The 14990-nt window shown below is 31.7% G+C and overlaps 1 protein-coding gene across 6 annotated transcripts in view; it reads left to right on the forward strand.

Annotated features, from left to right (window-relative positions):
- The window catches only part of TBC1D32 (TBC1 domain family member 32), a 244204-nt gene that overhangs the window by 207320 nt on the left and 21894 nt on the right, over positions 1 to 14990 (forward strand). For all 6 annotated transcript variants that reach the window (XM_032274914.1, XM_032274917.1, XM_032274915.1 and 3 more), the window contains 3 exons: positions 9072 to 9141; positions 10804 to 10919; positions 11835 to 11989. In XM_032274914.1, the coding sequence (XP_032130805.1) occupies positions 9072 to 9141; positions 10804 to 10919; positions 11835 to 11989 (341 nt within the window). The remainder of the gene's footprint in view (positions 1 to 9071; positions 9142 to 10803; positions 10920 to 11834; positions 11990 to 14990) is intronic.

Here is a 14990-nt window from a genome sequence, read left to right on the forward strand (position 1 = left end):
AATATCATATCCAGTAAAGCTATCCTTAAGACATGAGGGAGAATAAAAGACTTTCCCAAACAAACAAAAGTTGAGGGAATTTAATACTGTCAGACCTACATACAAGAAGTGTTAAAGGGAGTTCTTAAAATGGAAGGAAAAGGATGCTAACATGATTATGCTAACATGATTATCTAGTTGTGGTATGTAAACCACTTATATCTTTACTAAGAAGACTAAAAGACAAACTATTAAAAATAGTAACTACAACTATTTGTTAAGTGATAGGCAATATAAATAATATGAATTGTGACATCTAAATTCAAAATGGGGGTAGAAAGGAATTAATGTGTATAGTTCTTGTTTGTTTTTGCAATCAAGTTATTATCTGTTTCAGATAACTCATTATAACTATAGGAAGGTTTTGTAAGCCTCATGGTAAACACAAACCAAAAAACCTAAAATAGATGCCCTAAAAATACCAGTAGAAAAAAATAAATGCAAAATAAGATAGTAAGAAAGGATAAAGGAAGAGAGGGATCACACAATAATTAGTAAACAAGCAGTAAACTGGCTACTATTTATAATAACATTGAATATAAATGGACTGAATTTTTCTACTGAAAGATACAAAGTCACTGAATATCAAAACAGCTAACTATGTGCTTCCTACAAGAAACTCAATCCACTTATCAAGACTCACATAGATTGAAAGTGGAATAATAGAAAAAGGTATTTTATACTAACTGCAGCCATAAAAGGAGTAACTGTACTTATATCAGATGAAATAGAAGACTATAAAAAGAGACCAAAAAAGTCATTGTATAATGATAAAGGAATCAATTTAGTGAGAGGATATAACAGTAATAAATATACATGCACCTAACACTGGAGCACTCAGAGTCATAAAACAAATATTAGTAGACTTTATGCAAGAGATTAACTACAATACAATTCTAGAGGACTTCACACTACTTCTGGCCATTCATAGATCATCCAGGCAAAAACTACATAATCATTTCAATAGATACTGAAAAAGCATTTGACAAAATTCAGCATTATCTATGATTAAAAAAAAAAACAACTCTCAACGAATTGAGTATAGAAGGAACATAACTTAACACAGTAAAGACCATATGTGATAAATTCACAGCTAACATTATACTGAGTGGGGAAAAAATAAAAAGCTTTTCCATTAAGATCTGAAACAAGAGAAGTTGTCATCATAACCTTTTCAGTTCATATCTCTACTTGCAGTCTGTTTTTTTTTCAGAGCTGCTCTTTGAAAAAAATCACTGCTCTCAGAGTGATCTTTCAAATGTAAATCCAACCCACTCATTCCTCTACCATTTCTTACCATTGACTGCAGCATAAAGTCTCAGCTTACATCATATCCATGATCTTACATTATCCTGCCCCTTCCTTTTTTCTAGGATCATACTTTCTTTCCATGCAGAATATTAAACTCTTCACATCAATCCCAACTAACCCCTGTCCCAGACACTCATGTGTTCATCATTCAATAAATTATACTATATTAGGTACTGGCACTCTGACAGACAAAGTCTTGCCCTCTTGGAGTTTACTTTCTAGTGGGAAGAGAGAAAATAAGTAAAATATTCAGGAAGTTAAAAGGTATAATGATAAATGAGGAAATACACAGCAGAAAAAGGAGCTAGGAAGTTTTAGTTGGGAGTAAAAGTTACAGTAATAAATAGTTTACATATAAAGTTTTATTGATGATGTGGTTTATTTTTACCACAGTCCAGTAGGGGAAGTGCAGGCAAGATATATGGGTATTTTCAGGCCAAGAGAGTGCTAACAAATGGCCATGAAGGGACTAATATGGCCAGAGAGGAGTAAGGGAGAGGAATTGGTCGTGTTAAAGTCAGGTAGGAGAGCATGATACAGGTTCTTGAATGTCATTGCAGGGTTTTGAACATAGGCATGACATGCTAATTTACATTTTATTAAGAGCATTGTGGCTGTGTTGTTGAGAAAAGGCTGAAGTAGAACAAAAGACTGATGCAGGGAAATGAGTTAAGAGGCTACTAAAAAACCGTAATGGCTCAATGAAAATGTCTATAATGGAGATGGTGAGAAGTGTTTGGATTCTGGATATATTTTAAAGATAGGGCCAACAGAATTGGGTAACCGATTGAATGTGGGACATGAGAGAAAGAAAGGAGTCAAGGAGGACTCTAAGCTATTTTTCTGAGTTACCAGGAGAATGGAATGATTAGCCACTGAGAGGAAGAGGAATAGGTGAGGAAAGAAAGATTAGAAGCTGGCTGTTTTGTTGTTTTAGATACTTGTTGGACATCCAAATAAATATGTTTTGTACATGCTGGGTATGTGAATCAAGTGCAGAGGAAAAGTATAGGCTAGAAATACGAGTTACTAATCCATCAGTTGGTATATAAAGCCAATACATCTCATTGTAATTTCTTTCTCATATTCTGACTTAGTGTCTAATTCTTCACATTCCTGCACATTTCTTTAAGGTTGTTTTTGTGTTTTACCTATCATTTTATTCTCTGCACCCAGAATAACAATGTCAATAAGTGCTTGTCAAATAAAGGAAAAAATGGATAAAAGATTGACAGAGAAGGCTTTATAAAGTATGTCAATGAGTATCTTAATTTAATAGGCAATAGAGTAAACCATTCAGTATTTCTGAGCAGAAACTTTACTTGATTTGTCTGCACCCTACAAAGATTATTTTATAATAGTAACTGTGTAAAGGAAGAAATGGGGTACAGAAATGAAGTTTTCCAAGGATGAATATTCTAATACTTCAGGGGCAGTAAATAGACAGTGAAGAAAATAGAGAGTTATCATATACTACTGATAATAGATTATCTTTCCTGAAAGGGTGATATGACTTCTTTTGCTGAAGAAACCATCATTCAAATATGTATTATTTATTCAAGTTAGACAAAGTATATTTTCATAAAAAGAAAAATTTTTTTAATGTATATGCTTCCAGTTTGGCCCACTCTCTTTCCAGCCTTATTACCATTAACTGCCCAAACACATTCTGTGCATTTGCCTCACTAAACCTTTGCCCCTGTTGTTCCTTCTGGCTGGGTGTTTCCCTCTCCATGACATCCACATGATAATGCCTAACTCACCTGTAAAGTTTCATCTAGAATGTTACCTCTTCTTGTATTCTAAGCAGAATTCTCTCCTCTCTGTTCCTACTGCATTCACTTTAAACTACCATTTTGATAGTTTTATTATATTGTATATGGCTAGATTAAATTGTTACATTAGATATCAAAATCCTTTGTGTCTTCAACATGACATTTATATATACACACACGCTATATTCACATCCATATTCAAAGAAATGTATTATAGTTCTGTAACAATTCTAAGTATGTTGACGTATGTGAATATGTAGATGACCCTCTGCTTATTTACACATAATGACATCTAATACAAATTTGGAAAAGTGGTAAAAGATCTAAGAGAATGAAAACCAAGATATGAGAAGAAAATACAAGATACTATTAAACAAAAATTAAGGTAGGTGAAGGGAATGGATATCTACTGATCATCTCTTTTAAATAATATATTATGTTGAGGCCATTGTATTATTCAACCATATAACTGCTCTCTGAAGTAGATATAATCATCATATTTAAAATGAGGAAATAGAGGCATAGAGGAATGAAAGCAGAAATTGTGAAGAGATTTTAAAGGAAAGCATTTGTGAAGAAAATTACAGCCTTATGAATGAACATAAATTTATGTGAAAAACATACAGGTATTAATGTAGTGTGATAATCATGGAAATTGGCATGACCAAAGTGGGCATTTCTTTAGACTTAAGCATAATAATCTCCAATTTGTACAGCTCTCTTTTGCACATTGTTTTATGGGACCATATTTTCTGTAGAAAATCTAAAATTAAAATTATATTGTATATATTATCTAAATATTCAACAAAACTGATTGCTCACTATGCATGCATTACTGCCCTCTGTTATATTTCTAAATTATGCTGAGTGAGCTCTCAAATGTCAGCTTTGTTGAATGTATTATCTAGGCAGATAAACCCTGAAGGTGGATTTAAATTCCTTCAGGGTTCCAGCTGAACAGCTATTCACCAGTCTCATGGTAAAGCCAAAAACTGAAGTGACTTTCTGTTGACTGATTAATATTCATTATTGTACTATAGTGAGCTTGTTGCTAGTACATTGTTTTCTTCCCAAAGTTTTAGATATCCTCATCCTTTATCATGTATTTTTTGGCTAGTGGAACAATGATTTTTTAATTATAAAATTTCTCCCCATTTGCTTTAAATTAAAAATTGTTTTGATATCAAATGTTTCAAAACAAATACTGGGTAAATATATTCAATGTTTTTCAGGTTTCTGGAAATGAGAAATTGATTATCTTTTAAAAAATGACAGCCTTCTAAACCCTAAGGTAGTTGAAATTAGAATAACATAATCATCCATCTGTTGTTAGCTCCCTCAGGATTTTAATCCATTATAAAATTTGCAAATCTGAAAAAATCAAATTAGTTTGGCTGTTTATCCCTTTAAAGAAAAAGGAAGGAACAAACAGATAAAGTTCTGCATATTTGCAGTTTGTAAATCCATACAGGTATCTTTCCATATCTTAACAGGCATTTCCTTTTTGTTGGTTCAATTTCTTGGAACAAGTTGGGATTTTTTTGCCAGTGTAATTGCTTCTTAGAAATGATAAATTAAGTGGCCCTTTCGGGGCAGTATGTATTTTTATTTCTTTTCTCTTCGTGATGCTAGTTAATCAAAAGGTTAGAAAAAATATCAACATTTTGCTTGTTTCACCTTTTGATTATTAAAGTATAGTTTTAAATTTAATTAAATACACTTAAAACACCTTTTATACTTTCTTTGAAATATTAAGCAAAGATGCTGTCTTCTATCTTACGTTTATGAAACATTTATGAGTAAAGCACAGTGCATTATAATTGCAAAGAGAAATAATATGAACCTTTCCTCAGGAAGGAAAAATAGGGCATATACCTATAATAAGGAATTAAACAAATTGCAGCATATAGTAAGGTGGAAAATAAAAGAAACTGATAGTTTTTCAGCTGGCTACTGGGTTTCAGGCAATGTGCTTTTTAAATTGCTGTTTGAATTTGGTTATTGTCAATGAGAGGTTTTATTTTAAGGGCCACAGGTGTCCTGCAGACAAGGACTTCACTGTCAAATTACTACCATCATGGAAGATAAGAGGAGTAAGCATTAATAGAGGGCCGGAGTGTTACTTCTGCTGCCTCCTGGGTTATTAGAACGGAAAGAAACAAGAGAAGAGGGGAAAAGTCTTTCAGGCAAGGGTAATTGCATAATCAAGACATGGAAATGCTTTTTTATTTCCCCCACCAAATAACCCTGACTATACCAATTAAGAGGCTGAGACGCGTACAGTAGCCTGGCAAGGTATTGAATTCTGTGGTAGTAAGAATTGAATAAAATGCATGGATGCAACCACCTATTAGAAAAGAAGCAACAGAACATACAGACTGACTTTGGGAAAGGAAGGAGGGAGGAAGAAATCTAGTCCATTGATTTCTTTGGATAGTAGGAGTTTTCTGATGTTAGGACAGGTACGGCAGTGCAGTAGGAAAGTCGGTAAGCAACCAAGTAGTAAATGCCTCTCCATCCATGGATTTGTCTTCCAGTAGAGAAATTCTTTACTCTTCTGAAAATTTATTTTTTTTCCACACTATTAGCCAAGTGCCAGGCAGAATAGATTTAATTTCTTCTACTGCTGCTGTATGTGCTAGCTTTGCAAACCAAAAATAGAACGGAATGCATTACCACACTGAGTGATCTCAGTTCATGTTACATAAATTTTGTCAACTCATTTTATTTTGAAACCATTGCATATATAATTAAAATTATTGGTTATTTTGAATAATAATTAACTCTCTCTTAGAGTAACTCTCTTAGACAGTTAATTATTATTCAAAAGATAGTCTGAATTAAGCATTGTTAGTAAGTGGGTAAGTATGATGCTATATATGTCACTGGTTGATTGACTCTTCAACAATGTATTTCATTATGCTTTTCACAGTGACTTTAGGGAATGGGAGCTATCTCTTCTATGTGTTACTTGATTTCCATATACAGAAAATACTTTTATGTCGATGTCTATTTTCTTCTCCACCTTGCTTCTAGTTTGATATTTAAAGTACAATTTCTTTTGTTGCTATTCATTGGATGTTGGTTTATTCATTCACTCATTGCTTCTTCAGTATGTATTACGTATCCCACACAGTTTTACCTATATCAGTAAATCACTGGTTACCAGCCAAGCATATACATCAGAATTCTCTGAAGACATCCATTTTTAATTATTTAATTTTACTTATTCATTTTTCCCCATCAATTTTGTTTTAGTTTTGAGATTTCAATTCCTGCCTTATAAGTTACTTGTAGTCCAGAGTTGTATATAATAAAAGTTTATTTCACCTAACTTTTGTTGTCTAAGATGTCTTTGGATTACAAAATTTGCTTGTTATCATTGTATATCAGTTATATACATTGATATACTGTATATTGATATTGTATATCAAATATAATACAAATTTAATATGGAAACCTCTTTTTTTTTCCTTTTGAAATGGACTCTCACTCTGTCACACAGGCTGGAGTTTAGTGGCATGATCTCGGCTCACTGCAACCTCTGCCTTCCAGGTTTGAGTGAATCTCCTGCCTCAGCCTCCCGAGTAGCTGGGATTACAGGCGTGTGCCACTACACTTGGCTAATTTTTGCATTTTTAGTAGAGACAGGGTTTCACCGTGTTAGTCAGTATGGTCTCCAACTCCTGACCTCAGATAATCTGTCCCCCTTTGCCTCCCAAAGTGCTGGAAGCCACCACACCAGGGCTGAAGCCCCTTTAAATATATGGCCCTAAATCATTTTCTGATGTCTTCATTCTTGCTTTGAGAAAGGTTTTATTTCTTCCATATTTTTATCTGTATAGTTTTATTCATACTAAAATTATTTACATCTCTTTAACATCAGCGATTTTTAAAAATGAATATTTGATGTTTGTTTTGGTATGCCAAAATTTAAAAGCCTTTTTGAGAATTTGCTATACTTAATTAAAGTGAACTTTGGATAGTGGTGTATAACTGTCCAATTGTAACTATGTCTAAATTTAACTGTTATTGTTTTAAATGTAAATCCCAACTTTACTGTATAAGAAATAAGCTGTAGAGGTCTTTAAAAATACAAATGACTGGACATTCACCCTTGGCAATCTTATTTAGTAGTCTGCAGTCAAGTCTATTTATTTTTACCTTTAAAAAGTTCCTCGAAAGATGCACCGCCGTAATTGAGAACCATTATCTGTTGAAATGTGCTGAGTTAATTTTTATTCTGAAGATACGGTGTCATAAACTTTTAGAGAGGGTCTAGACCTTGGAAAGTATTTGTAGAACTCTAGAAAAGCTAAGGGTCTCATCTCAGGCCTCACAACTAGACCACTACGGAAGAACTCTTTTCGTTCACAGGGAAGAACTAAAAGAACCTGCTCCTTACTATATTTAACACATTCAGATCTTTTGGACAACTCCTCTCACCTTGCTCCATAACTACATTACATTCTTCACTGATGTGTTAGGTCAGTGCTTCCTGATAGAAGCCACTGTGATCTGTGGAACACATGATGATGGGAATGCCCATTCTTAGCACCTTTCTCTACCCACTGCACACTCATCCTTTACCATTAAGACAGCTGTCTATTACTATGCTTTCCAGAAGGCAAAAAATGTTAGTGTTACTATAAGCATGCAGATCAATATATGTTTAGGTTCAGCTTAAGTGGCACTTCTTTCTCACCAACTAGACATACTCTCGTCATCTTCTGAATTCATGTAACACTTTATCTGTATCATTCCTATTTCATATTGGGCTTTAAAGTATCTTTGTCAGAGTTACCTGTATACACATTTGATCTCTGATACTACATGGAAAGCTTTTTAGGAAATGAGGTATGATTTATCTTTTATGCCTCATAGCTTCTGGCATGGTGTTTCACACTTACTTTATCAGAGATGATTTATTAAGGGGATGAATGACCCTAGAAGTGAAATAGATTATATTGATAGTAGGAGATACACCAATGTGTAATGAAGAAAAAACAAAACTCATGGTATTCTGAAAAGTTAGGTTTTAGTCTTCTCTACAACTAGATAACTGTGTGATGAGTCTCTTAATTGTGTGCATGCATTGTGTGTGCATGTGTTTGTGTGTATGTATCCATGCTATAGTTTTTTCAGCCAGAAATTGAAAGTTTCACATAGATGCTAAATACTGTTTAGTTGTTCCTTTGAGGGTTCACTGGTAATTTTGTCTTCTAGTGTTCTCAAAAACTAATCCAGGCTTTCAGCTTTTACTGCAGTCCTCTGTACTATACTATTTCTATTCTGAAATGGACTTTGTAGATAATATGGGCACACTAGTCACTATCTTATTTGTAAGAAATAAATGAAAAGTGATTCATTATGAAATGTTTGGATATATTATAGTATAAAATATAACTAACCCATTCTTCACTTTTGGTTAGATGATACACTTACTGTACTACTTCACAAAGAAAACTAGGCCTGCAGGAGGAAACTCATTCACTCTACGCATATGCTTTGTTATACATTAAAAGTAGAACGCTGATTACTTAAAGATTTAAGCATTAGTGTTAGGAAGGAAATAACCATATTTTATATTTGTAATTCAAAGTTTTATGTATGCATTGCATGATGAAAGTAGTATTTCTAGATCACTTTTTGGGTCAATGGCTTTTTTCGTTCTGAGAGCCAAATAAAATAGATTGTTTTTAAAACTACTATTGTTTTATATTTCCTTTCCAATGCTTTTTATGGGAAAAAAAGTTATTTGTAAAAAGTTTTCTGTTAATTCCTTTGAAAATATAACTGACAGTTCCTAAAAAAATGAATTCATCAGTGTTTTCAAAATTCACATTAAAATATGTAAAAATATTGCTCTCATCAATTTTCAATTAAAATGTGATTATTATGCAAACTTTTTTATACTTTTATAACTCAGTGTTCTATTGTTTTTAGCTACTGATGCAAATGTGAAGAATGAAAGTCTTTCATCTGTGCAGCAGCTTGGCATTAAAATGACTGTCAGGTATATTATAGGGAAATGTCTCTCTTGTGCATTTCTAGAATTTGTTTTATCTGCCTGATATGTGCTCAGTAGTATTTAATTTAACAGCTAGCTATTTTGTAGACTTTAAATGCAGAGTTTATCATTCAGAAAATGACTTTGTTTTTGAGGATATTGGCACATGATTAAATTACCTGTATAGGCAAATCAGTTACAGTTCATTGTTATTCCAGAGGCCAATTACAGTGTGTTTAAGCCCTCATGACTATCAGGTTTTTTAACAGAAATAACAGTGTAAAAATCAGCACATGTGTAGCACAATCTTACTATTTTCTAGAATATGATTAATTCTGTGGTGATGAGTACCTGAAGGACAGATACGGAAGTTAAAATAAACATATAGCAATTTCAGTTTTTAATACTCAAGTTGTAATTTTGAAAAGAAATGGATAAGCCAAACAGTGGACTGAGAGTTAAAACTGATACCTTGAAACTTCTCTTTTTTGCTTATTAAATGGAAACCTTAACATTTCCATTTTACTTATAGAGTCATCTTCAGAATCAAGTTTTTAAAAGATACATGTAAGACTTGTTTAAACAGCGAGTAGTTTTATAGATTCACATAATGACGAAAATGACATTATTTAATAATTTGAACTTACGCGCCTGCATCACATAGGTCATATGATTCTCTTAATTATGTTTTGTGATCCTGTGCCGGCTTTTTATACAAATATTCTATAATGCCTTATTGATATTCTTAAACAGATGTCATAGATAATATAAGCAGGCTAGTCACATATTTTTTAACTCAATATAATATCTTATTTGTAAGAAATGAACAGAAAGTGATTTATTATGAAATGTTTGAATATATTACACTATAAGATATAGCTGGCATCCAAAGGTAAAATCATTGTGACTCTGGCAGCTACAAATACAGACTGATTTTTGTTTTCGTGCCTCAAATACCACAGTGTTGCCATGGGCAACGAGACTTTTTAGAAAATGGTGAACAAATATTAGTAAAGTTTCAAAAATACAAAAGTACAAAAGAAAAGATAGTACAAAAGCACTGTCTTCGAGTTGCATTGTGTGTATGCTAAAAAATACAGAAGTTTTTATAAAAACAGAATAGTTTCAGATAATTATAAACAACCTTTTCACCCATCCCAGTAACAAATAGGACATTTGCATGTTATTCTTCAGGACTGTCCCATGTCTAATCATCTGGCCTTCATTGTACCAGTAGTGACCCCTCGTCAGTATAACAATCAAAAATAGTCCCATAAATTTCCAAAGTGGCCCCTGAAGGAAGTACCACCTCCATTTAGGACCATTAGACTGTATGAACACTAAAGGTACTTCCAGACTCAACATTTTGTAAAACTACCCTGTCAACATTCCATGTTTTAGATCAAGTTCAGGAAAAAATGCTTATATTCTACTTTTCATCTGCAGGATATCATTTTGTTCTCTCATCACTGTTTCATCTTCCTTTAAAGTTACCAGTATTTACCAGATGAATACTGTTAATCCAAATATATAATAATCATCAGAAATATATATTGACAACTAATCTTTTATGTGTGCTCTATATAACGTAGTTATGCTAAAGAAGAAATTTTAAAACATTCAATGCAAGACCTGATTTTTTTTATGTTTTGTGGACTTTTAATATAGGTATGGCAAATTCCTCAATCTCTTACAAGATGGAGCAGAAAGTCATCTTGCCTTGGTTTTAAAGCATTGTGAGAGATTCCTGAAACAGCAGCAAACTTCCGTAAAATCTTCTCTTCATATCCTTTTTGAGTAGATTCACAATAGCTTAATTTTTTTCATGTATTTTTCATGATTCTTTGATGGTATACCTTGACACATTTATAGTAAAATAGTACTTAAAACTATATTAGTGGTTTGTTATAATATATTCTTACAGTATTTTATGCCATATGTTAAATATGAATTTTATTAAATTGAGTTGTAATTGTTATATTTAGTCTTATTCATTGAATCTTAAACTGAATAAAGTCATATGTTTTATGCTTGGTTAGGATGGCAATTTAACAGATAACCTCAACTACAGAAAAAATGGTACCGTTGTGTTAATTATATGAACAAGTGAATTTTCACAAGAGTACTTTTTATTTGCTATTGCCATTGACCTCCATTGTAAAAGTAAGCAAATAATAAATTAAAATAATAATTACGTAAATGATTTATTTTCATTAACAAAGCTTAGTTTTACTTTCCTAGCTTGAAAGTTTTAGCTACTGATGCAAATGTAAAGAATGAAACTCGTTCATCTGTGCAGCAGCTTGGCATTAAAATGATTGTGATGTATATTATAGGGAAATATATCTCTTGTGCATTTCCAGAATTTATCTGCCTTATGTGTGCTTAATAGTATTTATTTTAACAACCAACTATTTTGTATACATTAAATGCAGAGTTTATTATTAAAAAAATAACTTTGTTTTGACCTCCGCTGGCCATGTAGGCAAATAGTATATTAAAATAGTAATTATGTAAGTGATTTAATTTTCATTAACAAAGCTTAATTTTACTTCTGTGACTTGTATGTTGATTGAAGAGATGATAAGGACTATTAGCAGTATCTCTTTCCTGGTAGAGATCTTGAAAATGAATATTTACACAGTTTTCATATTTTATCTTACAAAATATTATAAAGTTTTCTTAACTATGTTTTTCAGTCTCCCTGCAAGGGAATTATACTGGCCATGACTGGTTTGTATCTTCTCTGTTCATGATAATGTTGGGAGACAAAGAAAAAACATTCCAATTTCTTCATCAATTCTCCAGGCTTCTGACTTCTGCTTTCCTTTGGTTGCCAAGACTACATATTTCTGTAAGACTTCAGTCTGTTTTAAAGGAGGGTTTGAAATTTTAAGGAACATTATTCTTAAATTCACTGGGATATTATTTTATTTGTGAAGGGCTTTGTAATAAATTATATTCATTTTTCTACTTGACTGTTTTTTGACTGATTCTCTTTGTATAGATTTGACATTTTCTCAAATACTTGGTGTCTTACCTAATAGTAACTGAATGAAAGATTTATATTAGAAGCATTTTCATGAAGTAGAAACATGATAAAGAAATAAAAATTATAGTTATATTAGTTAAATTCTGCATGTAAAAAGAGAACAACTGAATTGGTGTGTTGTATTGTTGCTTGGTTAGAAAGAATCTCAGGCTGATCACAGTATAAGAAAATCATTTATTAGGAAGATACTCTAACTATTTTCTATAAAAGAAGATAACCACTCATTTTATATACATTTTGGAAATCTATACTGAGTATTTATTAAAGTATTGTATTTTAAATGATTTTACTAGTCTTATGCAATCTCATAGGTTATTTTAGAGGTAAGTGCATCCCTCAATCAATTTATAATGTTTATGTTTATTTTACTTATTTGTTTATTGCCTGTTGTTAAGATCTCCAACTAGGGGAAACTGCCAGAAATATCAGCTATGCTAATATTTCTCAAACCTTTTCCATGATCTGTTACATTTTTGGACAGTGAAATTACATGGCAGTCAAGGATAAACTTGAGGGACTGGCAAGTATCTATGTGGAGATGAAAATATCCTTTAGGTATTTTTTATAATATATATTTGTGATAAAGAAAATAAATCAATTCATCACAGAATACATTAAATATTAAAATGTTATAATGTTATGCTCGAAATAGCTATATGCAATTACTTAAAAAGATCATCTAGTTCTTGTTCTTCACTATAATGAGAAACTTTCCTCCCATGAACAGAGGGAAACAAATGGCAAAAAAATGTGTATACTGGTTTTCTCCAATCAATGGAACTATTTTCCTGCTGTTAACCAGAATTTGAGTAATTCTGTTCCTTTAAACTGTACTTAAAGATTAAAAAAAATAACAGCCTTTTCCCTCTTATTTTCAAATGTAATGTTGAAAATCTTGTCATAATGGGTATGGATTTTATTTCCAATCATTCATTCTTCTGTCAGATATTTTGAAGTAATATCTACATGCCACTAGTCTTAACAGTTCTGTCTTTAGTGTTCATTATGACACCCATCTAAACATCACTAGTGAATCATGTTGACCTATAATTTTCTAAAGTTGCATTTCTACTTTGAGCCTATAAAACTTTAAATAGCACATTATTTTTTTCATAACATTGATGATCTTTTGCTCTGTTAGCATTTCTTTCTTTATAACTGAAAACAAGCAGGGCTCTAGCAGCTTGAATTTTATTTGACTTACCATTTTGATAGCATCACTGAATATGAAATATATAAATGGAAGGGAGTGACACATTATTGGCTCAGGGTTTTCAGAATGATCTCTTGATGTAAAGCTTGACACCTTTCTACTGATGCAGCTATACTATCAGGGAAGACTTATGCAGTACCTTCCATAGCATCATTTTTTCTTTTCAAATACAAATATATCAACTTTAATGTTTTATTACCAATAGTTTGTTTTGATGCTTCTTTTTAAAACAAATGGCATACCGTTAAGATTCCTCAGCAGGAATCCATCTGGAACTGTTAGCTAAGTGCTGCTTCTAATATCTTACATTTATACAGCACTATACATGTTTTTGAGTAACAGTCTTTTGAATTGGTATTTCCTCCATGTCACTTGACTTGATAGTGCATTCAGTAAGTCTTAATATATTATTTAAAAGTGATACCTTTTCTATTTTATTTGTTCCATTGTCTAAACATTGTGGTGATCTTTTCTATGCAACTTGATAAAATGAGCAAATCTGCAACATGGTGACAGACACTTTGGCTTTAGCTGTTGATAGTACAAACTTGTCTACCTTTTTTAGCTAACCTCACATTATTGTAATCAACCTAAGAAAAAAAACAACCTGTTTCCTCAATCGCACATACCTCAACCTCATTACCTTGTTCTATTTTTCACGTTTTTTATAGCCTATATTAAGTTCTGATATTTATTTATTTATTTATCTATATACTTCATGTAAGTTCTTTGAGGACAGAGTTTTCTGTTTTGTTCCTAGGTGTGTCCCAAAGTATATGGCTTATAGTAATCACTCAGTAAATGTGTGTTGAATATGTAAGTTAATATTTTAATAGAAATATATAAAGAACTGGAAGCTTTTATTACTTTAGAAAATGTCTTTGAAAGATACTAGATCCCCTGCTTTCATAAGAATATTGTAAACAAACAACCTTAAAAAGGTTGTAAAAAAATAAGGCTTAGGATAAGTAAAACAGGAAGAAATGAAACATTAATTTGAAGTTCTTAAAATTTTATAAACTGTGACTATATTACTCATGAGATAAAAATAGTTTGAAAAATTATCCTGTGATGATGTCATTTACACCAGAAGAACCCTTTAATATATTGATTTAATTAAATTATCTTCAATTATTTTTTGCTGCTAAGAAGAAACTTTCTAAATGATGAAATAGTTACTCTTTATGGAGTTTCATCAAGAATCAAAGTTTGGCCAGTTGTTAATATTGAAACCATTAATAAAATGATATATTATGAAAAATTAGGAAATTATTTTCATAGTAGAAATACCGAATTTCAAAGAATAAATAGAAGTAATGATGATAAATTTTCTCTATATAAAAACATAAGAAAAAGGAAAACTAATTAAACGAAAATAAAAATCAGAGTATTTACATGTACATACAAACAGAACTCCACTGGTGGTAAAATAGGCTAAAGTAATACTCAAATGAAGTAGTATAGTTCAGCCAGGTCATGGGATAGTTATAATATAGGGTCACCACTACAGAAGCCCTCCCATTCTTTTCTTGAAATAACAGTTACCTAGTTCAGAAAGTTTATGGAGTTAATTCAAATATGAATTTACAT

The sequence above is a fragment of the Sapajus apella genome, unplaced genomic scaffold (assembly GCF_009761245.1).
Source record: "Sapajus apella isolate SASKATOON/1434 unplaced genomic scaffold, GSC_monkey_1.0 scaffold6, whole genome shotgun sequence".
In the NCBI taxonomy this organism is placed as follows: Eukaryota; Metazoa; Chordata; class Mammalia; order Primates; family Cebidae; genus Sapajus; species Sapajus apella.